We start from the raw sequence: 27,594 nt of genomic DNA, 5'->3' as shown, positions 1-27,594 counted from the left end.
CTTAAACTCTGTATCTCCTATTGGTCTTTCATCTTCAATAATTTCTTCCTCCAAACCATCAGCATGTCTATTAGACCCCATTCCTATAAGGCTGTTCAAAGAAGTCTTAATCAGATTTACTCCATCTCCCTATTTTCTCTTTTTTTCTTCTCTCTTTCATCTCACTCACCAGTTGCAGCAGATGGCTTCCCCACCCTGAGCCTGGTTCTGCCAGAGCTTTCTTCCTGTAAAAAGCAAGTTCTTCCTTTCCACCACCGCAAAGTCCTTGGTCAAAGGAGGTTTTCTCTAGAGTACTGCAGAGTATTCACCTTGCAGTATAAAGCACCTGGAATTGACTGTTCTTCTGAATGGGCACTATATGAATAAAGATTAATTGAATTGAAGTGAGTCATGTATACTTTACTTCTGACTATTACCCAAAGCACATTATGTGTATTGGGATAGAGTTTTTATGCCAGTCAGCCTTTTATATATTTATAAATGAAAGAGACCTTACTTGAGCCACCATACATAACAAAAAAAGGCATAGAAATGCTGCAAAGACTGTCTTGGAAAGTCACAAAAATATCAGCTTGTAAAAAGCTTTTCTTTTTATTATTTATTGATGACATAGTTATAGCATTATTAGATTAAATAATGACCTGTGGCAAACAATCCATAAAGTACTGCATGTGCTGGATAGGTAAACGCAAAAAAAATAAAAAAATAAATGCTGACTTAAAAGTAAATTGGTATTTTGCAGTTCCCACTGTGACCCAGTTCTGATCACTCTAAATGGCTAAGTGAGTCAAGCATTTGCACAGCCAGGCATATGCACACAAGGAATGTAGATCCTCCACTCTGTCCTCATTAAAGACATGTACAAAAGACAAGTTAATGTCTACCTTTTAGCGTGAGAAAATAAAGCAGGGTACAAGTACCTTAACTCTTTGTATTTGGCTTGTTTTATGAATGCAGTGTTTGTCAGATTCAGTGGTCCTATGGAGTTTTATATTGCCTATGGGATACATAACGTGCTGGGCTTTCAGGCAGCCATAAATCACTGGGTTTTGAGAGAACGAGTTAGCATGACATGGTACAGGCCAATAACCCTGCTGGTCTGCTGTTGGTCACATTTCACCCTCTGCACACGACAGGGAAGGGAGTAAAGTAGCCATTCCTCTCTGCTTCCTCCTGTCTCTCACATACACACAGCCACACTTTCCCTCCTCTTTTTCATTTGTAAACTTCCTGCCGTAACTCACCACCAAGCCGTTAAAACTGCCAGCTCCGTTTTCAAGCCACCCTCCCATGGCAGCCATTAATTCTGCAACAGCATTGTAATGGGCTAACAAGTCAATCACACAAGCCTCCGTTGCTTTACACTGTGTCACCTTAATGACATGTTCGTCAAAATCTGTCACCAACGGAGTGCTGCTGGATTCTTTCAGACAACATGGTGGCAGTTCTCTCTGTGTGCATGAAGACGAACGTGTAGATTTGTGTCCAATACCTCCAAGAAAAATCTCCTCGTCTTTGCCCATAGGTGGCTGTGCCAGCTAAACATAACTACATCAGTGCACACCGAAATAAATGAGAAGTATGGATGCACATTAACATTAATGATGGGGTGGTCAGGGAGGTGAGGGCTTGGTCGGTGAAGGGTTGTTTCCATTTGACTTGCTCTTTTAGGAGGTCATCCCCATCAGGGGTTCAGACTGCCTTGGTCTTGTTGTCATTACTGCTGGAGGAGGTTGGGGTTAATGAAGGAGAGACCCTGGTAAAAAACAAGCTCCCTTTAAATTAGAGGCTCAGTGGGCCGGCTTGGTGTACTGGGCTGAAATGACCTTAACCCTGTACTCTCTGCTGGGTCTGGGAATGGCATTTTTGTGTCTGTCTGGCATGCATGGAGACCTGTTTCTGTGACTGCCAGACAAACAGCCTATCCTTTTCAAAAGAAGGACTATGCTGAGCAATATTGTTAACACAGGTATGCGGACCAAAATTACACATTTAAAAAGACAATTTCAATAGTTTGGAAGCTAAATCGTTTTTTAAAAGATTACAGCAAATAATAACGTTAAATTTCCTGATAGTTTATCATGTTGCACTATGACTAATTCATACAAGCTCTTGCACAATATTTTCCTTCTACTAATGCATTATGAAATACTGGTAGCAATCCTGTAGTTTCACGCACAGTCCAGCAGCTCTCCTAATAGATCACTGGCAATGCTATGTGTGTAAAAAGAAATGCATGCAGACATACAAGTAGTTGAAAGTAGACTGTATTTGTTAACAGGGTGGCGTTTGACTATTCAGTTGTTCACTGGTTTGCAGCTTTCTACCTCTGCCTCACATGGATTGCTAGCTGCTCTCCCCCACATTCTGGCAAGTAAAAGCTCTGTCTGTACATAAAAGACTACATTTTAAATAGCTTTTGTCATTAATGCTTTATTAATTGCCTGCGGCAACACTACCCGATGCAGGGTGTGCTGGAAATATATGACACTTTGAGGTCAGTGTGTATCCCTGCTGCGTGTTATGCAGTGGGCAAAACGGAGACAAATCAGCAGGGTTCAGCGTTTTCGATGACTGCTCTGTGGATTTGCGGAGAGATGGTTTTGTTTTTCTCTCAGATGCAGACTTTGTTCAAAAGCAGGATTGCTCTACCTCTGAGATAGTTTGCTCTCTGCATGAGATAAATCAAATGTGCATAGGGTATTCCCGTGCACTACAGCTCTTTGAGATTCACTGTTTGGAAGAGGCATTTATAATTGATGGTATATATTTTTGCAGTGGTTTTGAGGCACAGAAAGGAGGAGAGCATATGAAAAAAAAGGCTTGGTTTGGTATTTTGCAAAATATATAGATGTATGCTATATTACTATAATTTTGCATTGACTTGTGCAATAAATTCTTTTCAACCATCTTTGCTGTAAGAATTGCCTTTCGAAGACCCACAAGTCCACAACACAAGCTTTAAAAAGGAAACTAGCAAGGAATCAAATGTATATCAATTGTATTTATAGATACAGATGTTTTAGTATATCCTTTGTTGTGATTCTCACCTTTACATCTGAGGTGTCCCTCTGACAGTTTCTCCAGGATCGGGAAATGCCTGAAAACGTGCGGTCGGGGTGATCGAATTTGTTGTTGTTTGCACTGAGGAAGAACATGGTGAAGGGCTCCTATAAGGAAAGACATGTATTCATCACAAAAGTCAAATATCTCAACCCAGATTTAAAGTCCTGATCATTATTTTCTCACCCTCTTGACATCTAATTTGATTGCACCTGTCAAAATCTGAGAATTTAAAATATTTTTTCAACCTTGAGGATTAAATTTTAAATGCACGGGAATAGCCTGAATTTTCTGTATTATTCATTGTTATTTTTTCTGTAGCAGAGATCCTTCTTTCATTGTATCCAAGCCTGAGGGAAAATTAATTAGTGCTCTTCCTGAGTACAGTAAGCCATAATGATAATTGGCTCAAATTTGGTTTTCTTAGACTGAGATGGCAACCATTGCCGGTTGGAGCGGAAGGATCACTCACCAGAGGAAGAAAGAGATTGTGAGAACAAACCCAGTGAGGCCAATCTAACTGCTGTCAAGGGAGCTCCCTCAGTTCATCGGCCTCTTTCTACTAATGACGAGGGGAGGGGGAGAAATACAGTACAAATTCCTCATAAAGCGCCTTCAAATTAGTAAGATTTTTTAAAATCACATGTGCAGCAACTCAAAGAAGTGTTGGAGGTTAGAAGAGCCTTTTTTGTTGGGAACAGACTGGAAGTACATGTTCTTCCTCCTCCTCTTCTAGAGTAAATGAGGACAGTGCTCAGTAACCTTGATGGACATGTCTCCAGCGCTCACTGGGTTGCCTGAAACACATAAACCTGTCACAGCAGCCTCTGTAAATCATTACCCAGCCACTCTTTATTTAGTTCACATATGCTGGTTTACTGGCCTGTGAAATGTGTTTTCTGAGCGCCATTGGTCTAACTCAGGCCCAATCAAATTGAGATGTCGAGCTGCTTCCTGTGCAGAAGCCAACAGACCTCAAAGAAACAGCATCATCAAGTCTGACAAGTGACAATCAACTAATGCAGACAAAAAATGAAAAACTCTCTGAGGTCTGGGTTTGACTTCATTCCTATTCACATACTTGACTAATTCGGGGATTTTGCACATAGTACAATAATAAGAGGGAGGGTAGCTGCAGGAGAGGTTTTACTCACAATTCTGACAAGCCAGTGCAGGGTGGTGGCAGCTGTGGAGTAGTGGGTGTTGTAATGACAAGGTGGTGTCTGGTCATCTTCCCATGACTCATAACGTTCAGTGAAGAATGCTGCACGCTTTGGGTTCAGGGCACCAATAGGCTGAAAAGGAAATGAGGACAAAACAGGCTTAGTTGTGGCAATTATCAATTTTCTTGTATTCCGTTTCCACTTAAAAGCCTTTATAAAGATGTACTACATATGCTTTGTACAGTCATGTGAAAAAGTTGGTTCACCGTCTTTCAGCTGTAAGGTTTTTACACTATCAGGGGAAAACAAATCTGGCTTTACCGGGTTCTAAAATGATTTCAATACAATCTCAGATTAACAAAAACACGATATTTCACACTGTGTTGTTTCTTACTTAACAAAAAACAAAGCCAAATCCAGTGCCCCCCATTAATTTTCTGTGTTGCTTTATAAGTCTCTTGTATCACAGTGGAGGAATCTTGGCTCACCCTTTCTTCACGATATAAAGTTAATTGAAGTTTGCAGGCATTTGTTCATGCACGACTCCCTTAAAGTCCCACAGCATTTCAATCAGGTTCATCTGCTTGATTGATTTCACTTTTTTCCTCCCATTCTGTTGTAAATTTGATTGTATGCTTGGGATGCTAGTGAAGCAGCAAGGGTTTACTTGGTTTCTCATATTTTCTCCTGCAGTTATGCACTTTGGCTTAGTTTTTGTTAATGAGTGACAATGGGTAATATTTCATGTGTTGTTTTTGATCTGAGGTTGTATTTACCTAAATTTTAAGAACCAAGAAAAAACAAATATTTTTATTATGTATTGATATATAAAATCTTAGAATTGAACAATGGTGTACTTACATGTCTGCAAGTCTCATGTTTTGTAAGGCAAACAAACCTTAGAGTTGGTCCTTTTATAAATTTTAATTGACCCTAAAGTCTTAAAGTGTGTTGAGGATTATTTGTCCAGTGCACTGAATTTAAAAGTTTGTGGGGTTTTTTTTCTCTTTGTTTCTTTCCCTACTGTGAACAAGTAGGATGTCACATGATGTAAAGATAAATGTGTCATCATGTCTTTTGTTGATGCCTTCCTTCTTAAGAGTTTCTGACATTTCTGGTTATTTTACAAATAGAAGACAATGCAAAAGCTTTTTTTTAACAAATGATATTCAATCAATGAATATATCAAAGTAAAGAGAGCCAAATAAAATCCTGTTTTTCTATGAATACAACAACAACTACAGTATAGAGTTGAAATAACCAGACATATTGTATGTAGGACATGAAGCTGTCATAGTGGCATAAATCTCAGTAATGAACCTCCGTATATCCTTAAGGGTCAAATGTACAGGTTCAGTGTCTCTGCAGAATTTAGTATGCTGTGAGACAACTTAGTCATTCATTATCTTCTTGTTCAAAATATTCACCAAGCACAGTCAAAATAGACAAAAGCTGCAAATAGCTTATTATTCAAATTCAAAACTGAATAAAAGAAAAAAATCAGTACTACCAGTATTCATGATAATAACAATTCTACTGTTATAACTATAAGCACTCAAATTGAAGTTTAAGCAAGGCTATGTTGTAGTTACTGGTGCTTGCTGTTTTTAAACTGGGCTAGGTTTGCATTTAAGAAAAAAAAATACAGAAATTTCAGTGACTATTTGTTTCAGTGAGGACTGTGCTGCAGAATTTTAAGAATATTCGTAAATAAAATGAAAGATTTAAAAAATAATTAAGTCATTTTATTCTAACATAAATATTCTGTATTTATATGTTATTCGTTACTGTATACCTGCATGAGTATTTGATATTGCTTTGTTGTTACCACATTCTCATCACAACCACGTTTATTAGCCTGACTTGTAACCACCTGCTTGGCCTGCTAAAGAGCTGGAAATAACAGCTTTTGGCATTTTCTGCAACACTTAACTATAAAGCAGTTCCTTTGAAAAAAATCTCCATAAGATCTAAGGAGACATTTTGAATTTGGCTTATGGTTATCTCACATAACAGAAAGTTATGGGTCCGTATATCAGAGACAGACACAAAAATCATGAACTCATCATTCCCATTATACAGTGTCAACTTAGATCTCATGTTTTTTCAAAAGTAAACTATCTTCTCTGTGAAATAAAAAAAACTAAACATGAGTTCCACTTGATCCGGGGCAACAAGACTAGTCAGTCCTGTGTTGTTTTGCATGCATAATTTCTAAATATTACAGCACGTCTCATGAGTCATCTCCAATCTAAATTAAATTTTTATGTACAAGCAAATCTATGGTGGTCATGCAAAGGTTATAGAAAACAACAATGCTGTATAAGTCTGGAAAAAAAGCATAGAAAATTCATATTTTTGTACATTCCTAAAAGGCACTTTCTTAACTTTGTAGCCCTCACTATTTGGCTCATCATTGCAGTTTGTAAAAACTATAGTGCATGGGAAAACAACATGTGAAGCACACTAATTCCTGCATGGGGATATGGATGATTTGCTTACCTATGATATCAAAATAGTGAGAGTAACATTATAGTCCAAACATTTTTTATTTTTATGGGATTTTTTTGCAGTTTTAAAGTAATGAATCCTACTTCACTTATCCTCATAGGAACATCTCAAGCATCTCATGTCAATTAGTTCTCTGTTCTTACTTAAATTAAGAACAAATTAAATGTGTAAATTAAATGTTGCAATAGCTGAAGAATAACTGGACAGAATTAATGTAAAGAAAGCTGCAGAATCTTGGAAGGTACCAGTTGGGACATTTGTAGTAATACTGGGTGGGAAGCGGTGGAAAGTTCAGGGCAGACATGGAGCTTTACTCTGGCAATTGTCTGTCAGAGCCTGTTATTCTTCTGAACCCTTAAAGTAACTGTTGCGCTGTCTTCTGTCTAAAATTTAAATAGGCATGTTGGCAGGGGTTAGCAGGATGGTGCGTTAAGGATGGAGGGAAGAGATATGTGTGTCTCCTACTAAAACGCTGTGGCTAATCCATGTGGATTAACCCTAGCTGACCTTATTTACACCCAACACACCCATCATGGCAAGCACTTTACTCTGAACTGCTATTCTTGGCTTTAACACAGTGGGGGAGCTAATATTTATTGGGGTGGCCACTCTGATGCTAGTACTTACACATTTGGGTGGCACAGAAAATGAAGTTTTCCTGTATTGTAAATCACTGTAATCAAATATTATATTTGTTGGTCACTTGATCTGAGAATTTGCTTACATAGGCATGCTGCATTTTAGTAGCACATGATAAAGACCAATGTGGACATTGTTAAAAACTGCTATAACAATAGTAGCTACTGAATCGCAATTTCTGTGCATGTGCCCTTTATGGGCTATGTGCATGTGTGGGGTGGTCACCCTTTAAAACTCCACCTGGGTCAGCAATCCTTTGTGCTTTAACACATAGCTGTTTTTAGTACCAGGAAAATACAGTGAAATCTAATAATGCAACACTGTGTTATATTACTGGAGGCTTAGACATTGAGGTAAGCCACAGGCATGGTTTTAAAAGTGTACAATACACACTCTTAAAATTATCAACTGAAGGAAACTGGAGATCAGTTTTTCAGAGGAAAAAAATGATCTTAAAAAACCCCCAGTATGGCTAGTATTTTTAGCAGAAAAGTTTGCTCATTATTAAAAATACTCCCCATAATATGCGCACAAAAAACAAGCAGAAATGATTGAAACGTCACAGCTTTGCATTTTAAAAAAAACCTGCTGCCTAATTATTTAGACCCCATAAATAATCACTGCTATATATATATTTTACATCTATCCAATTATTTCCACTGTTGGGCAAAATCTTAGAGGGTTTTTTTTTTTTTTTTAACCACAGCCTTAGCAATAACTTCAATATTAAACTGACACCATCACTGGGTTTTAGCCCTTTGGCAGCTGTTTCATTTTTATGTGTTTTAAGGCAACAGAATTACTCCCATTAAACATACATTTAGTGGTGAATAAATTGCTTTCTCTGCCTTTTCAATCACCTCATCCAATATGAGAGCCTTAGAAGCATATTGGCAGTCAATATTAATATACTCAGTACCACTGAATCAGTTGCACAGGGGGAAGGGTGACTGGTAATGTAATCAATGGCAGCTTTTCTACCTGGAAGCTGCAGCTCAGAGGTCAGAAGAAATAAAATAAAAGCAGTTTGAGGCTTATGTCTATTCTAACGTTATTAAAAACTGCACTGTTATTGTTTTAGCTGGGTGCAGTCAGTATGAAATCTCAATATGGGAGACTCTCTTGCTCACTACCATCGTATCTGCGTGTGGTGCACTGCACATTCCTGAAGCTCTAAGTCAAAACTAAATGCAGTCTCTTTTTACTTTTTTCAGTCCTTTCTTAAAATCTAATGGCAGTCCACATCAGTGTTAGCACAATTGAATAGACTGAAAGAGAAGTTTATTGAGATCTGCGCAGATTTATGGGGTGATAATAGCCTTGCATGTGACGTCTTGGCCCAGCTGGATTGGGGTGTAAGCCACAAGACGTCTCACACTCTGTAAAAGCACTGCTAGTGTGACTAATGCAGGTTAGAGCTGTATAAAAGATCCAGGTAAATACATGTGACAGGGGGAGAAAAGTGAAGAAAAGACAGCTGAAGGTACTAATGAGAATAAAGAGGAATGCCAAACTGGCAATAGTGGTAAGTTTATAAAAAGGCTTACTTGCTCAGCTTAATATTATGGTACCAAAGAGAAAGCTGGAAAATTTACTAAAATGTGTTGAAATGAGAGAATAGGTGACATATTTTGATGAAAGATTATAACAATTAACTACACTAAGATTTATAATTTGGGTACATTCAAAGTGCCTCTGTACTGTGATTCACAGCTACCAAGACTTCTACCTAAACTAACAGAAACTGGAGCACCAAATTGCAGGGAAGAGATCCAAACACGCCTTAATTGACAAAGTATTTCCTGTTAATTCTTCTGTGTGGCTCTACATTCATTTAAAAGAAAAAAAAAATCCACAGCTAAACACCTTCCAACGTGTTTAGCTGTGCAAGCATAAATGGAATGAGGCATTTTCTATGTCATTTGTAATGTAGTGCAGAAGTGCTTTTTATTTCACTTTCCAGAAAACATGTGAGGATAACTAAACAAACACACTACATGGGAAACCCACAAGACCCAGGTCCCTGAAGAAAAGGGTTTTTCACACATTTGTTAAAGGGTGATTGTTCAAAACTGCACAAGTCAAGGTTGTTATATAGCTAGTACAAACCAAAAATATGAGCTATGAAGCTGACAAATACCAAACTGGGCGTGTCTCACATGATGATATAGTTGTAAACATACTATCATGAAAACTTTTTGCCCCCTTCTTGACCTGAGTAAATACAAAATATAGCTTGTAAGTGATGATTTCATTTATTAAGGGAAAAAGACTATCCAAACCTACCTGGCCCTAAGTAAAAATAAGTACTTGCCCCCTAAACCTAAAAACGGTTTGCCAACTTTGCCAGCAAGGACTGCAATCACGCTTTTGTGATAACTGGCAAAAATTCTTTCACATCATTGTGGAGGGATTTTGGTCCACTCTTCTTTCCAGAATTGTTTAAATTCAGTCACACTGGAGGGTTTTCGAGCATAAATGGCCCATTTAATGTAATGCCAAAGCATCTCAATCTGATTTAAGTGTACACTTTGACGAGATCATTCCAGAATCTTATATTTGATCTTTTTGAGCCATTTAGAGGTGGACTGTTTTGCATCATTGTCCTGCTGCATAATTCAAATGCAATTGAGCTTCAGAACACAAATGGATGGCCAGGCATTCTTCTTCAGGATTTTCTACTTGAGAGCAGAATTCCTCATCATTCCGTCAGTTACAGCAAGTTGTCCATCTCCTGAAGGAGCAATGCATCTGCAGAACATCACACAACCACCATCCTGTTCGATTGCTGGTATGATGGGTTTTTTTTTACGGACAAGGGGGTAATTGCTTCTTCAAATAGGGCCAGGTAGTTTTAGATAGCTTTTTTCCCTTCAGTGAAATCATCTTTAAAAAGTGCGTTTTGCATTTATCCAATGGTATCGTTATTCAGTGTTAAAATCCAGTCGATAATCTGAAACATGTAAGACAAATACGCAAAAAAGTAAATAAACTCGGTAAATAAATTCAAAGTATAGTTGTTGAACAGTGGTCCGTGTGTAGACTGCATATTAGGGTAACAAAAGCAATGGTCACCTATTTGTAAAGATGAGGTTGTAAACTGAAATCTTGTATTCATGCTTAATAAACTCACTTTATTACTCCAAAATCAGCACCACACTGTAGAGTATTATGATTCACCATCTTAAAGAATCATGAGCACATGTCTGGTTGTACCAAATCCAACTGCAGCTACATATAGATGATTATTAACAGAGTAAATCTGTACACTAATTGAAAGAAACGTTTGTCTAATTAGTTCTCATTTTAAGCTATGAGCGCAACCAGTTTGTGACAAAATGAAGGGTGACTTTAAGTCCACACATTGTACTGAAATGACTCTGGGTAGCCTGAAAAAGAGACTACATCCATAACATGTTTGCCTAAATAATGCACTCAGCTACAACAGCATGCAGGACTGACACAATGAAGCTCCCATGCAGTTTTTCCAGTGGAATTTAAGCATAAAAAATAAGGACACTTCCAGTTTACCCCAAATTCTGTACATGTCCAAATTTTTGCTATAATACATAAAATCTCTGTGTGTTTTTTAATTTGTCTGTGAATGCTTCCTAGACCAAATGAATTTGAACAACAAAACTTTGCATACAGGTACATCTTGGGTCCTGTAGATTCATATCTATATTAGATATCATGCTGCCAAGTATCCACCTAGCAATGGGGTAAAATTACCAGTTTTTAGCACATCTATAATTGCTTATAAAAATCATTCTATCCATTTTATCTCACAACAATAACATCTAATTTATGATAGCATCACATTGCCAACCAACCACCTAGCCATGAGCTAAAATGACCGATTTTTAGCATATGAGCAACAGCTACCCCCACCCCCCCACCCGCTGCCTTTTGTTTTTTGTTTTTTTTTTTGCCAAGAGCACCAACAGGCCTTGCCCATTAGCATGGGCATGTTGCTACAGGCTTATAGTACACACCTCAATGCCTGGTGTCATGGTTTCCTGTTCCAGTATTAAGAAGGCATACTAGTCTATTGAAAGATGTCTAAGTATGATTGTTTAGGTTTACCTCTAACATTGAATACATCTGAATAATGAACTATGTGGTTGATCTGTGGTAAAAAAAAAGAATTTCCTTAAAACCTTAAAAAACAAAAGGACAAAATGTATAACTGAAACTATGTCCCAAAAATCGAAGTTTAATTAAACTGGTTATGGAGAATGAATGAAATACGCCAATGAATAATGTATGGAAATATAAAAAGTTGATTTTCTGTTTAAACAACTGTACAACATAATGTACAATGTCTCCAGTAATGTAAGAAAAGATACAAAGGATTTCACTGGTCGCTTATTCCTGTCATACTCACCATCTGTTGATAAGCAAAAATCAAGCTTTGCTTGCATCTGTTCAACAAACAATAATAGCCTCTTACCTTCTCCTTACATTACATATCACACTGATTACAGATATAAGACCATGAAAACAACAGCTTCAGACAACGCCACACTTTCTCCCATCTGACTTCATTTCTTCTATAACACCTGACCAAGGGAAATGCAGCTGAACAAAGTATGATCAAACTTGGATTTAACTTCAGATTTAATCAGGATCATTTGTGGTGTTGCACTCCAAAGATGTAGGAAATGAACGTGGCCATTGGTGAGTGAGTGTGCAGAGAGTGTCTCCATTTGTTTGGTCATATCTAAGCTACCTCCCAAAGAGACGCATATTGCATTTTATATTTCAAAAGAAATTACATTACAGTATGTTGCTGTGGTGCTCTGTCAGGGGAAGTCACAGTCGTTTTTGCTTGCCTCGTCAGAGGCAGGGCTGCATGCAGCTCCAGTCTAATGCAATCAAGTTGCTCCAACTCAAGATAAAGCAGATGTGCTCCAAACAGCCTGACTGGAGCGGAAGTGTGAGTGATGAAGCCTCCATTATAGAGAGAAAAGTGTGGAGGGAGTGCTTTGCAGCAGCCAAGCTGTGTCTGTGTTACTGGAAGTTTTTCTGTTAGAGATTCTGAGCACACAGAGGAAGAAAATAGCCTCCTATATATTATAGCTCTTTCAAGACCATGAGGGTTTTTTTTTCCGAATTTGTTAAGGTGGAAATATATATTTAAATTGAATAAAATCTGCGCTTGTGTCACATTTTTGTTATGTCTGTCAAAATGTTTTTCAAAAGATACACGTAATAAATTTTTCTGTGTGAAGAAGAAGCATGTTGAGCAACATCTGCTTCCTTTGCTTTCTTATGCAATTAAATACATTTCCATCACATCATTTAACAGCTATGAGGAAGATAGTTTCCATACATCTATCATCTACTTGTCACTTTGTCAAAAAATAATCATTAGAATCTAATGAAACACTTCATTGCATGAGAATGTAGCTGACATCCAAATATGCAGAACTCTGGCCTCGAGGCAAATCGACACAGCATTCAGCAGAACTTTGAAGCTAACTGAATGCAGGAAATGTAGGTGTGTACAGGTTTGGGAGGTTCTCATTAAGTAGATCAGTACGGATGTCGAGCAGTTTAGACAATACTGTCCATCAAGTGACAGTTGCACATAATTGGAAAACAGGTCTCAGGTATGACTCGTCTGTGAGAAAGAAAACCTCCCAAACTGTGCAATGTCCCTATGAGGTTATGAATACTAATCTAATAGCAATTTACAAAGCCTTAATGTTGCCTAATTGTACTGCAATTATATTGTATTAACCTAAGAGTAATGATGTGATAGTTTGTCTTCTTAACCCCTGGAGGGTCCTAGAAAAATGCATACACTATTGGGCTTAGAGCCACAAATCGACCCAAGACCCTCCAGGGGTTAATGATGCAACCTGAGTTCTCACGTGACAGGTGATATTACATTGGGTGACTTGATTTTACTAAACCACAGGGCAAAAATAAACAGACAAGTTAAAATAAAAACTTTATTTAAAGAACATTTTGTTGCAACCTGTAATGTGAGGTATAATCTGCTAAATTCAGGGACAGCCTGAATTCCTTCAATATAAAAAACAAGCAAAACATGCTTCTTCTTCTTTTCTTTTTTTTTTTTTTTCATGTGATAGACTGAGAGCCTGTCCAAAGTGTAACTAAATGTACTATTTTCCAGATCTTCCAGTTACCAAAAGCAGACAAATTCTGAGATACCAGTAGGGATGGGTACCGGTGTCCGGTGCCATGATGGCACCGGTTCTGACATAAACGGTAGTAACCAGACCGAAAAGCAGCGCACATTTCGGTGCTTTATTTCGGTGCTTTTTTTCCCCTGAGCTGTGATACACTTCTAGCCAATCATTTTACGTTTCCGAGGATAGTAGGCGGGCCCAGGTACGTACGTTCTTTTAGAGCAGAGCTACAGATTAAAAATGTCCAAGGCGAAGCGGTCAAAAGTCTGGCTGTACTTCACAGCAAAAGATGCAAACTCAGCAGCCTGCAACAAGTGCTTTAAGCTGATACTGTGATACTGTCAAAGGAGGTAACACCTCAAATCCGATGAAACACCTGGCGACGCATAGCGTTTTTTTTTAAAGCCCAGAAATGCGCCGTATTTAATAGCTTGCTGCGAGACCTCACACGAGCGCATCTACTGCGGGTGGGTTGCCTGTTATCGGACCCGGAGTTAGCAACATCCCCCAAAAACCCGAAGAGGAGAGTCCTGGCCCCTAGCCCTGCCAGTGTAGCAGAAATTATGACGGATGATGATGGCAGCAGCAGCCGTTCTTCTCTGCGTGAGTAGCTTAATGTTGTTCGTGTGTAATTTACGTTGAGTAGGCTAACCGCGTTATTACATTAATGCATGTAAGGTGAACTAGCAAACATCATCATAGCTACATGCGGCTGTCTTCTTGTTTGATGGCAGATACTCCCTTCACCCTGGCCAAAAAGGCTAAAATGACCAAAGAAAAAGAGGGAAACAGCTAAACATGAGAGGTTTTTGGACAAAGTTTGTGTTTTTTCCATTGTTTAAGCACTGCTTCCAGCCAAGAGTGATACCATATATGCCCCATAGCTGCAGAAAAGGCTAACATTGTTATCTTTTTACAAAAAACCAGCTGAACATGAGAGGTTTTTGGACCAATTTTGTGTTCTCCATTCTTTAAGCACCGGTTTGAGCACCGTTTGAGCACCGGCACCGTTTCAAAAGTACCGATTTGGCACCGGTATCGGATAAAACCTAAACGATACCCATCCCTAGATACCAGTGAGCTTTAAAAACTGTCTGTCTTTTTTCACCTTCAATAAAAACACCAGTATATTTATTCTCCTAGGTGTCACCATTAGTCATAGCATCCAGCTATCAGTGGAAAAGCAAAGGCTGAATGAAACTAGGCCTTAGTTACCTCAGGTCTAGAGATTGCCAGGTGGTTGCCAACCAATCAGACATCGCTAGAAAAGTGTGTATTCCCTGACTGCTTGTTGAGTGGTTGCTGGCAGTCTTTTGGTGAAACTGCTCACAATGAGGTACGTTATACAGTGCACCATACTCTCCGTGCTGTTGATTTGATCACTAGATTTCTGAGGTTGTCCACAATTTGCATTGGAGATGAGTAATTGGTGAAAATTTGCAGACACGTCTGCAAATTTGCTAGCAACACAGTAAGGTTTTTGGTGCAGCAATTTATTTGCGACCAATTTCACCTGGGGACAGCCAGCATCCGCTTACCAGCTGGTCAGGAAATACACATTTTTCTCTTATAATCCACAGTTGCCAGAGTGTGCTAACTGGTCCCTCAGCCTGTGTGACTGGGCTCATAGAAGTTAGCACTGAGGTAGAGTTAGCCAGCAAAGATGTACACATTCTGTGTGAGGTATTTCTAAAACAGCAAAAATAATAATAATGCCCCCCTTGCTATAACTTTGGATGTAAATGAAGATCAAACAGACTAATAGTGGGGAAAAATATTTGCTACTAAAAAAGTCACAATCCTTAATTAAATCTCTACACAAAAATTTTACTTGTCTCAACAGCAAGTCATTGTTTCAGGGTTAAAATATTGGTCAATATAACAGGGGCAATGTGAGCCCAGAGGCTGTAGTGTACATGGTGAGATTTGAAGAGCTCAGCTTAAAGGTATGTACACATCAACAGTACTGAAAATAAAAGCTAAACAAGTTCATAAATCCTTTTTTTAGGATTTATGAATATGCAGTAAACAAGGGATGCAGCAATATAGAACAAAAAGACAAGAGTCTCAGCCAACTCGTTAAGAGACTTGGACCCAGTGACAGGACTGATGCGTCATCACCTACCAAACACTTACCCAGAAATCTGACTCAGATTAATCTGAAAAAGACTGAATTCCTCAAGAACTAGTAATGTATTCTTAATGGTACTCAAAACATGGGTACTGTATAAAACAATTTGAAATGATATCCAGCCTCAGTTTCCTGATACATGTACAAATCCCTGGCTAAACACAGAAGAAAGTCACCACCTAATATACAATGAATGTCTCCAGAGACTACTGCTACTACCACTGATCCATAAATGAACAAAAAAGGGCAGATGAAACAGAGAGGAGAAGAGTGGGGGCCGTCGTCCCTCTCTGCTACACCAGCTTATGTGAACTTTTGGAGGTAAGAGCCCCGGGGTTCCAAGGACAACTGTCAGGAGACACAGGCTGTGAACTCATGCTAATGAAGGCAGCTCGGCCCTGTAAACAGCATGGGAGGATGTCACTAGAATACATTACAATACATAACTGTCTCCCCGGGGCAGGAGGGTTCCACATGGCACAGCCCTGATCACTCCCCTCGACACACACATCTCTATACACACGCATACACATTCTGTGGCTTTTTCATCCCACCTGGATACCCCACAGGTAAAGAAAACAACAAGACAAGACACACAACTGTTTGTCCAAAATGTTTTCTGTTTAGTTCTCCAGAGGAGTAAAACCTTTCTTTCTTTTTTAAAATTAACAATACTTTAACTTGTGACTGATTGTTTCATAGTTTTATTTCAAAGTCCTCCATCTCTCTCACCACAAAACCCAGAAAACAGATGCTTTGAAATGCTGAAAATTGATACAAACTGTTGAGAACTGAGATGGCAAAATGAGGCTCTTAGGCTGCTTAGGTTGGTGCTTTGAGGGGAACGAGGCAGCGATAAAGTGAGTGAGAGAGAGAGCTCAGACAGGAATGTGACTGTTTTCAGGTCAGTGAGCTGGAGTGTGCATGGGCGAGAGAGCGAGAGCGAAAGAAAGAGAGACAGAAAGGGGAGGGGGTAAACCTATAAACCAGGCCACAGTTCTGCTGCCTTTTTCCCCCCTCATTCAAAGACAGAGCAAACATAACACTGAACTTTATCTATCGGGGTTGCAGGGCATTAAGGACATTGTATCATAGCTGTTTTGGCACTGTTACCCGAGCTCTTACTATTGCTCAGCTTGATCTTTTTTGGACAAGCCATATTTAGAACATCTTTCACTGCGGCACTGTGCTGATGAATTCTCTTATCAGTTCATCGACCTTGAAAATAAAAGTATATTACTCGCAGAAACTTGAACTGCTGCATGGCAGAATTTAGACGAAAATATCCTTGAAATCGTACAGTTTGTGTTGAGTGTATGAAGACTGTGCAGACATCCATTATTTAGCCCCCCAAGGATAAAGTTGTCATGATTTTACTCTTGTGTTATGCAGACTGTTCTACAAATTTGTTGAAGGACAGTCTGGATTTAACTTACAGTATATATTGATTTTGTATACATTTTCCATATTGTGATGCTGTATATGCATTTCAAAAAACTATTTCTAATTTATCTTATGATAATGACTTAACATGAGCTGATCATGCTGGGTGTATGATGGTAAATGGCCTGTATTTGTATAGCGCTGTACTAAGTCCCTAAGGATCCCAAAGCGTTTTACACATTCAGTCATCCACCCATTCACACACACATTCACACACTGGTGATGGCAAGCTACATTGTAGCCACAGCTGCGAGGCTGCCGGACACTGGCGCCGCCGGGCCCTCTGACCACCACCAGTAGGCAACAGGTGAAGTGTCTTGCCCAAGGACACAGCGACCGAAACTGTCGGAGCTGGGGCTCGAACAGGCAACCTTCCGATTACAAGACGAACTGCCAACTCTTGAGCCATGATTGCCCCATGATGAACTCAGTGTTGCCTTGCTGAGTTCATCGAGTTAGACTTGTGGTAGTAAAACATGTAAAAGCCTCTCTAGTGCAAGACCACAGAGATATGTTAAGGGTATATCCAAAGCACACAGCACAAACTGTGTGTGGAGACAATGCAGCACCCAACAAAAGGGAGTAAACTTGTATAAAGTAGAGGAGTGCATTTCATGATGCTACAATCAGCATTTTCCACTTCAGTGCAGAGACAGCACATGATTCCTTTGCCAGTAAATACCATATTGTTTTACAATCTGACTCCTAATAAGAAAATCCCCTGCCATTAGATCCAGCTGCCCCTTCTTGCCCCTCTTTTTTCCATCATTTTAAGGTGAACAGCCGAGAGGCCCCTGTACCTTTGAGAGGTCTCTGAAGTTCGCTGGCAGGGTCAAGTCCAGCTCCTCCGAGTTATAGTTGGTGAGGACCCAGGGAAACACCGGGTACTGGTTCATATCATTGTATGTCCTCCCTAAACACACAGAGGAGACAGAAAACTGTGAGTGATGATGGGCTGGAGGCGAACAGAGGGGTTGAAAGCAGGGCAGCGTACACTTGAGGCTTCAGTTACTTTAGGGGATCAACATGCAACATTCCAACAAGCCCCCAATCAGACGGACTTCCTTCCACACTTCACAGAGAGTCTGCCAAGAAAACACATACACTAATGGTAGAAAATGTGAGAATGATTCTGCGTTTCCCATGACTCTGCCTGCTGTGTCTCCTTTGTTAATAGACTGTGGGAACTGCAGGAGGCCTGTCTTTAAGTATATGGAAAACATAAGCATTTTCAAGTAGTTAGGAGAAAATGTAATTGCAGAGGTATACGTTCTTCTGGAGGAAGAAGTCATGTCTTCTGGGGACATGACTTCCAATGCCTGAAATCTCACAGCAAATCTGATTGCTGATTGACCAGAAGTTCTCAAAGGAAACTATGATTTTCAGATGAGAAAACTTGGAAACCTGGAAAAGCCAAAAGCATGTACCATGTTGTCAGTAACGCTTGACTTTTCCTTTGAAGACGACATTGATACAGCTGCAAGGTCAGGTGGTGGCCAGTTGTAATCCAGGACTGGGATGGGGCTGCTTTTTGCTAGAATTTTTACTGCTTGTGATAAATCATGCTGAAAACTTTGGCTCAAAGTAAACTGAGAGTTAAAATGTAACAACTTCTTTTCCAGGAAAAATGAAACAAAAGGGCACAAAAGAGATTCTAAGGTGTCAGACCATGGTATCCTAGGATATCCTATCGTTATATGATTAAAACAAACAAAGATGTTTCCTAGAAATGTCCAGTGATTGAATACAAACTATTTTCCAGCTTCTTTAGTTAAACATTCTATACTAAAGAAGCAACAATTCCAGGACTGAAAAATAACCAACTCTACAGCAGAAATAAGCAGACAGTTTTGATCTCTACAGCTAATTTCCCTTTCAAGACACTACTACACATGACATATTACAATGTCATTATTTAGTGAATAAACATGAAGCCAAAATTCAGAACCAATGTATGAAAGTACACCCCATACTGCTTCCACAGGAATTAACTGTCAGAGTTCATTTCAGGCGCCATAGGGCCTCAGATAACATGTTAAATCTTATTGTTCACGTCAGAACAATTAGAAAAAGACTGAAGTAGTTTTTTTTTTTTTTTTTGAAAAACCACCCGAAGAAAGCCACTTCTCTCTGAACTTCTCTCCCCCCCCAAAAAACAAACAAACAAACAAACAAAACAAAACAAAACATGGCAGCATGGCTAGGTTGCATATAAAAAAAACTACAAGACTTCTGGAACAATGTCCTTGGACAGACCAGACCAAAGTAAGTATGTTTGGCCATAATGGACAGTGCTATGTTTGGCAAAAAAATAAACACAGCATGCTTGCACAAACATCTCATATCAACTGTCAGCATGTTGGTGAAGGGGTTATGATTTGAGCTTGTTTTTCAACCGCAGGACCCAGGCACCTTGCAGTTATTCAGTGGACAATGAACTCCTCTGTGTACCAAAATATTATAGATTCAAATGTGAGTCCATCTGTTTGACAGCTAAAGCTTGGTCAAAAACTGGGTCATAGAACAGGACGATGCTCCCAAGCACAGCAGCAAATCTACAACAGAAGTGCGGAAAAAGAAAACCATCAAGGTGCTGCAATGGCCCAGTGAAAGTCCAGACTTTAACCCGACTGAAATGCTGTGACGGGGCCTTAAGAAAGTTGTGCTTAAATGAATGCCCAAAGCAGGAACTTCAGCAACACTTGAGGGAAGATGAACAACTTTAATAATTGACCAACGCGTTTCGGCTTAAATGAATGCCCGCAAACCTTCGTGTACATTGGTTTTCACATTACTCTATTCTAGAGGTTGGGTTTTTATATAAATCACCCTAAATTGTATTAACACCTAAAGTCATGTGTAATTCAAGGCTACTGTGCTACTATAATTTAGCTACTGTAAGTACTAAGTGAGTGCAAACTTGTTTTGTTAAGGGTAAGTTTGTACTGAAAGACACTAGAGAGCCCACTACTATTTTTTTCCTGTTTTCAACCAAGCTGTTATCACTGGCTGGTAACTACCCAGCTTGTTACGCTCAGTGCAAGACAGAATGACCAAAATGCTAAATTCAAGGTATTGAATCTTTGCATATGCACCCTGCTGCTTTAGAATGACATTCTATCATGTAATAGAAAAACACATTTACTAAAGTCAACTTTTCAACTAAAGCACAAATGGGAATAATAAGGAAAGAATAATAAAGGATGTTTCACTACATCTAGGTCTAATTAGATTGTTCCCAGGTTTTTAATGATTAACTATTAAATATTATCAACTTGAACCAGTCAATCAGTTACAATTCTGCAGCAGGTTGGCCTTAGAAAATCCCAAACTAGCCAAGCAAGTGAAAACATCTGACAAGCACTCATGGAGAAGGCTTCTGCAGAGTAACCAGGGTCTGGGGGAATCTAGAGAACATAATTATCCAGGTTAATGCCATGCACTCAAAAGGAAACAGCAGGCTGAGTGTGGAGGATGAGTTGGGCATTGTTGTGGTTAGACCTACTTGCGCTGAGGCCTGAGCTGGGGTGGCAGGATGTTAATAACAGTGGAATAGTGTTTAATTAGAAGACCATTTCCCGTTCGCACCTCTTCCCAGCATTTCACCCCCCGCCTGTCTACCGCTCCACACTATTCTGACATCCCTGGCAGCCCAGGTCATTACCAGGGATTTTTAATGAATTTTGGGCATGTTTTTCTGTCTGCCTTACATCTAATTAGCTGACAATAATGTATCGAAGTCGAGCACAAGCTAAATATAAATATGCATGAATATGCAGCGAGAGAGAGGATGACACCTTTCTGAGCAGAATAGCGTAGAGTCGCTCTTGCCTTCCCTGTTAGTTGCAGTTCAGATCAGAGAGTCGACAACAGAACCTTTCAGCTCCGCAGACACACGTGTGCACACTCTCACAAAGCCAGGCACTAATTATCTGGAAAAATCTGCTGCGCCTGCTCTTTGCTTCAAACAGCATACTCCCATGAGCAGTGAAGTTTACAATGTTGAGCACCTCTTAAGACTACCATGGATTCTTAAACAAATACGACATAACTGAGGCTACTGATAGTAGCTTCCAGCACCACTGACACAAAGTTTATTGATCGTGATAGCAAACCTTAAAGCCATAAGACTCTAATGGGGAAAGTTTCACATATATAATAGATTAAAACTCTGCGATTTCACCGGTTGGAAATTTTGTCCGGATAAGGAAGAAAACAAGTCAGAATCTGTCTGTTTAACTGATGGCTGAGAAAAAGAGAATATATTATTACCGTACCTTCTGCTACTTTCAATTTAAGCAAAGAAATCTCAAAGTTGCACAACATTAGAAATTCAATACATACAACATTACCTGATATAGTGTTGAGAAACATGAGGTACTCAAAGTTGGAGATTTCTCTCCTCTGCCAGCGCTGGGTCATGTTGGAGGATTTGAAAAGCTGACGAGGAGTGGCCAGGGAGATCCGTCTGGAAAAAGCATTTAAACAATAACTCAATATCCACAGGATTAGTGCTAGCTATGGATATTTTATAACTTGATTTTATTTAAAAATTTGAACTTAAAATAAAAAAAACCAACAACGGAAAACCTGTATATGGAACTGAATTCAAAGGATTGGCTGCAAACCGTGACATTATGACATTAAAAGCCAGTCTCAGGTCTTAACACTACTACTCAGTTTTAGAATTAACATACTGAGATGAAGGATGTATAACAAAATGGTATTCATAGCTGTATATCTTTTATTCTAGCACATTAAGTGAATGCCAGTTGGTAATTAAAAAACCTTAAATCACACAATTATTCAAGCTGAACTACAATGCAGGATGCCTTTCTTGACATGCACAAAATATCCTACAAGTTGCCAGTTTTGCGGCAGTAAATAAAAAGGCCTATTAGCACCATTGGAGTCTAAAGGGAATCTTTTTTCCTGTGGTCATTGGCCTGGCTGCAATCCTCTTGTATAGAGTCTTCTGTCAGAGAATTAGGTCAGCTCAGTCAGGGTCAGTGCACATCCACTTCAATGACTGGAGCAATGGGACTTCAAATGACTCTACTGCAGGCCAGTACTGCACAGACTCTTCACCACACAGCACAGATGAGGTAACAAGGCCATAAAATAATTCTAAACATTTAACAGCATTTTGATTGCTTTATTTCAACTTACCTGGCTTGTGGAAGTCCATAGCTGGTACCCACACCCACCCGAGGGAGACTGTAAACGACTTTCTTTACTGTGGCCTGGTCAGGAAAGTTGAACATGACTGATGCTGCAAAGAGTAAAAGATAACACTTATTATATTAAAAAAATGGGAAATAAGCACTTCAATTTTAAATTCTCTAAATTGTTACTGCATTTACTTCTGTTGGCCATAAAGACCTCCAGCGCTGTGTTCTGCAGGAGATAACGTCTAGTGAAGACTGCGCGAATTTCACTGAACATCCACTTCCCATGCAAGCCCTCAGTGTATGGTAAGACCTACAAGGTGAACAAGAGAAGAGAAAAAATGTCCTGTGGTTATTGTAGCTGTATAAATCAAAATATAATGTCAGATGAAGAGTGAAATAGACTACTGATGTCTTTATTTAGCAACCAAAGGATCGGAATGCAGTACGTTGCAGATATGATGAAAGGTGTCAAAGCTGTGAGGAGACTGTAACAGAGCACTGACAGGAAAACAAACCTGAGTAAAACATTACTGTACACACTGTTTTGTTTTGGGGGGTATTTTTAGTGGAAACCTATTTTCATGGGCACCAGAAATACAATTATTGAGACAGGAAACCTTTGCCTGCTACTTGCAAACTAATCCCTCTACCCATTAGGCTGCTAAGACGAATGCAAAGCACCCTGATGTAATTGGGACTTGGAGCTTCACCAAACCAAGGCAAAGGAGAGGCCTCAATATCACACCAGTATCAGTTCTTTCATTCCTTTTTTCAACTTGTAGCTAAGAATTAGTGAGACTGTATAACACATTACAAGGCACAATTGGTACAAAACATGCAGCTGTGTACAGACTGTTGAATGTTTCACAGTTTTTGAGTTAGTTTAAAAGAGTCATTGGTGGAAAGGCAAGCGGTCAAAGAAATAGCCCCCTGGGTCAGTGGGATATACATAATCAATAAAAATCATCATGGCAGGAAAAAGAGAGAGAGAGCAGACAAAGAATCATTAGTGTATGCAGCACCACCGGGGGCTGCAGGTCCACACACAGAAAGACAAGACAGTTGTTCTGACAGGTGAGAATGGTCCCCTCACACACATTTCTCCCTCCTTCCATCTCACTTCCCCCTGACTGAACAATTTTGTCTAACAGTATGAGCCAGGGAGCAACCTCATCAACTCCCCAGGTTATAATCACACATAGGTTCAGTTCAGAGAGTGCATGTGTGGGAGAGAATAAAGATTTAACAGGGCAGTAAGGGGGTGAGGCCCTACAGTGTATGTGTGTGTGTGTGTGTGTGTCTGTGCGTGTGTGCGGACACGTGTGTGTGGTCATGGTGGTGGGGGTAGAGATGGAGAGAATCAGAGTGAGCTGGGTTAGGTCTGATGCTAATGCTCATTTAAAATAGTGACAGGCTGGAAGAGTGCAGCACAAGCCGAGCTCCCTTAATTTCTCCCTGGAATAGCTCATGCCCGACCTCCGTGCCACATCCAAAATCTCTTGAGCTCAATTAAAATTGGATTAGGTGGAGATGCTGGATGTGCAGCCCAGCATCTCTGGTGTTCTCCTACCAGTAATGCCCCTGCTTGACACCTCTGCAACCCCCAACTCAAACAGTTGTCATAGAGACAGCACGGCCCTGAGGAGGCAGCGTGCTGACTGGAGGGGGATAGAAAAGAAGGGAGGTGCGATGGAAGGACTACTAGGAGCTGGAGGCCAGCAGCAGTTCACTGGGAAGCAGGTTATCTTTTATGCCCCCTCCCACTCTGTAGCCAGATGTTGTGGAAGCAGTCTTCTGAGTGCAATGCTGAAAGGCAAGTGATACAGATAAGCATCATGGGGAGACTACAACAGCTTACTCCATCAAAAGACTAGTGAGGTGTTATGTGAATACAAATTAAGTTATTCATATGTCTAGAGCCTCTGAATGGTTTGTCAGTTTTAGTACAGTCTTTATTCGTGAAACTAATTTCTTGTTTTAATTTACCAGTAGCTTGTGAATTCTCCATCTTTATATCATATATATATATATTATTCATATATATTACTCTGGTGACAGTGGCAGAGAAAAGGACATTAAAGAAACTGATGGACATTATGAACAATGCTGGGCATCCTCTGCACACGGCCATAAACAATCAGAAGAGTCTGTTCAGTGACAGGTTGCTTCTCCCCAAGACAAGAACTAACAGACTTAAAAACTCCTTTGTCCCACACGCCATCAAACTGTTTAACTCCTCTCTGGAGGGGAGAGGGAGGGGAAACAGGAGGACAAAGGAGGGGGGAACAACTAAGCTGTAGTGCCTCTTCACCTCACTGTACAATACCTTGTGCAATACTTTTTGTAAATAGTCAACAGTGCAATAGACTCAATACTTGAAATGTGCAATTCACTTGTATTTTTATTTTTTATTCCTATTTATTCTATTTATCCCCTTTGTATATTTTATTTATATTTGTCTCTGTATTTTTATATATATGTGTGTGTGTGTGTGTGTGTGTGTGTGTGTGTGTGTGTGTGTGTGTGTGTATGTATATATATATATATATATATATATATATATATATATATATAACAATTCTGTAACTGTAACTTCGGTCGTTGCTGTGCTTTTTGGAAGTCGAATTTCCCAGAGGAACCCACCCGAGGGATTAATAAAGTTCTATCTTATCTTATCTTATCTTATCATGCATTATAAAATAATACTGTAACTATAACAGCCATGGAAGCAATAAAACATAATGCAGGTTCATAAGTATTGAAACATAAACAGCTGTAATATTCGGTCTCAAAATTGGTTTTCAATGAAATATTTTAGCGCGGGCTGTTTTTGGTTAACCAGCTAACGCAAACATTTTGCTGCCATGACAAAATACAGGGCAAAGGGCCAGCTGTCAACAAAAGAGAGGCTAAAGAGGAGAAAAAAAGAGCCGATTTCAAACGGCCCAGATCAAAAAATTTGTCATAACAACAAAGCTTTGGTCTAAACCAACACGCAGGGGCCCCTGTAGACTTGGGGATTTGACAAAGCCCAGCCCTCATTTTTGGAGGCCCAGCTGTAAAAAATGCCATTTAATGAACCTGTCTGCTGAAGCTGTCCCCTGCCTGTCAGAGGTGTCAGCCAGTGACAAGCGCTGGGGACGGCCGCCTCCAGTCACAGACAGGCCTGCCAGCTGGAGACTTCGGCCCCAATCTAATCACGCCACCAGGAAGGGACCGGCGCTCTGCTCTTGGTCTGTCACGCTCAGGGCTGGGGGAGCGGTGAGAGGGTGGGTGAAGGGGTCTGGTATGGCCGACAAGCACAGCCTTTTGTTTCCACACAGGTCCCTCCATGCAGGCTCATTAGGAGGCACAGGCGCATGCGCTACTTTACCAGCTGCAGCATATATCCCTATCCTGAATAATAGCCATAATGCAATTTAACAACTCTCTGCTTGTTTTACGTTATTCCTTCTCTCTGGTTTCCCTGATGTGACAGAGGGCAGGCCGCGTTCTGCACGCAGAACATCATAGGAGAAAAAAAGAAAATATTTTGACAGATGAGATGAGGAGAGGCACAGGTGACACCAGTGTTTAGGCTGAAACTCATATATAATAATGTGCAGATGCTCACACGGAGCACATCATGTTTATAAGCGACAAGAAGCCACTCCATGTATGGAAATAGATTCTAATCATATTTGACTTCCGAATAGCTTTACCCCCACATTGACTGAGACACAATGACAGATGTTATTAATAAATCTAACGAAGCATTTTCTATATAACCTGATGCAATTTTCTCCCATACGGAACAATCTACACCCCCCTCCACTCCATTTACACCAAAATAGGAAAATATTATAATTCAGTGAGACCTCCAAGCCAGCATGACTGATATATTTATATGAGACTGTGGAGCATACTGACAACCTGGTATCACAGCACCTCTGCTGCATTCTTCTCAGATTTGTCTAATAGGCTTCCACTATAAAGCCTCACAACTGCATGGTCCCAGGCGGCCATAGAGAACAGTGAAGTGGAAGAATAAGGGGAGGATACGAGAGGCAGTTTCATTTTGAGTGATATGACTACTCCCCGAGGAGCAAGTGGGATGGATTTCACACATGGCAATTTGGAGGATCAGCACACACTGCATATACTGTATTCAATGGCTGACCCCAGGCAATATGGGCCAAATCTGTGAAGAGGTTGAGGAGCCAGAGAAGGCACAGAGAAAGCATGAAGCCTAGTAACAGGGAGAGCAGAGAACAACTCTGAGTTAAGTGGGAGATCATTGCCAGCCTAAGACAACATGGAAGACTGGGCAAAAAAAGAAATAAATCAATAAAAATGAAATAATGTTTATAAAAAATTACCCAACTCGTCCACTAATCTATATCTAAATTAAAAAGGAAAAAGAAAAGTGAAAAAGAAAAGCAAGCCTTGCATAGACTGTGTTATAGCTAGCATGTACATATGTTTCCCATACTTGCTTAGATGGCAAAATATCACCCCCTGAGATTTCCCTCCAACCCAAAACAACAAAAATGACTCGAAAAATGCAAAAGCCACAAAACACATTATCACAGACAGTTGCTTTGTGATCAGCAGAAAGTAGTTTCTATGAATACACAAAATAGTTTGAAATGTAAAATATTTCCTGAATAAAACCATATGCACAAAAAATAGCCCCAACTTTGACAGTTTTTTTTAAGTTTGCAAAGCCAAAGCCAAACTCCACGTTTTTATTTTAACTTTAATCCCTTTTACATCCTGCAAAGATTCATAATATATGCCTGAGCATCAAAGCATGTTTTTATCTGATCTGTCCTTAATGTGACAACTGTTATGAAGTGTAGAAATACAAAAAATGTAAAAGATTCCCCCAGATTATTAAAAAAGAAAAAGAGCGAAAGAGAGAAAAAAAATCCACGTATTGCCTCTCCGAGAGACCCGTATCTCAACTTCAATAAAGTAGCAGGCTTCTAATGCAGGTATTGGGAGAAAACAAGATACAGATTTGCATAATCAGTGTCACTATACATTTGGGTGGTAGCTGGAGTGTGGCAAGATGACACAGCTCTGGTGCTCTGGCAAGACCAGTGGGATAAAGGAGATGAATATGCATTAAATATGCTGGCAGTTCACTGCCCAAAATGTCCAGCCAAGTTTGTCAATAACATTCATGTCAGAGATAGTATTTCACGCAGATTAGCAGACCCTGCAGTGCTGTCTTCAACGCTGCCATGGTAGGACAGGTGGGAGGAGCCCCTGGTGCAATATGCAATCGTGTCTTAAAGAGTAAAAGCTCAGCCTATGTGGAAACATAA

General features: G+C 39.8%; 1 protein-coding gene across 3 annotated transcripts in view; it reads right to left on the bottom strand.

The window, feature by feature from the left end:
• The window catches only part of nbeab (neurobeachin b), a 206,989-nt gene that overhangs the window by 19,703 nt on the left and 159,692 nt on the right, over positions 1–27,594 (bottom strand). For all 3 annotated transcript variants that reach the window (XM_085371743.1, XM_085371742.1, XM_085371744.1), the window contains 6 exons: positions 22,475–22,592; positions 22,281–22,383; positions 21,464–21,579; positions 17,912–18,024; positions 4,218–4,358; positions 3,051–3,170 (listed from right to left, as the gene is read on the bottom strand). In XM_085371743.1, the coding sequence (XP_085227869.1) occupies positions 3,051–3,170; positions 4,218–4,358; positions 17,912–18,024; positions 21,464–21,579; positions 22,281–22,383; positions 22,475–22,592 (711 nt within the window). The remainder of the gene's footprint in view (positions 1–3,050; positions 3,171–4,217; positions 4,359–17,911; positions 18,025–21,463; positions 21,580–22,280; positions 22,384–22,474; positions 22,593–27,594) is intronic.

The sequence above is a fragment of the Diplotaxodon limnothrissa genome, linkage group LG14, assembly GCF_057381915.1.
Source record: "Diplotaxodon limnothrissa isolate DT_005_m linkage group LG14, D_limnothrissa_male_GT1.1, whole genome shotgun sequence".
NCBI classification, from domain to species: domain Eukaryota; kingdom Metazoa; phylum Chordata; class Actinopteri; order Cichliformes; family Cichlidae; genus Diplotaxodon; species Diplotaxodon limnothrissa.
Note: the sequence above shows the minus strand (reverse complement) of the source record. Positions and strands in the feature narration are given on the sequence as shown.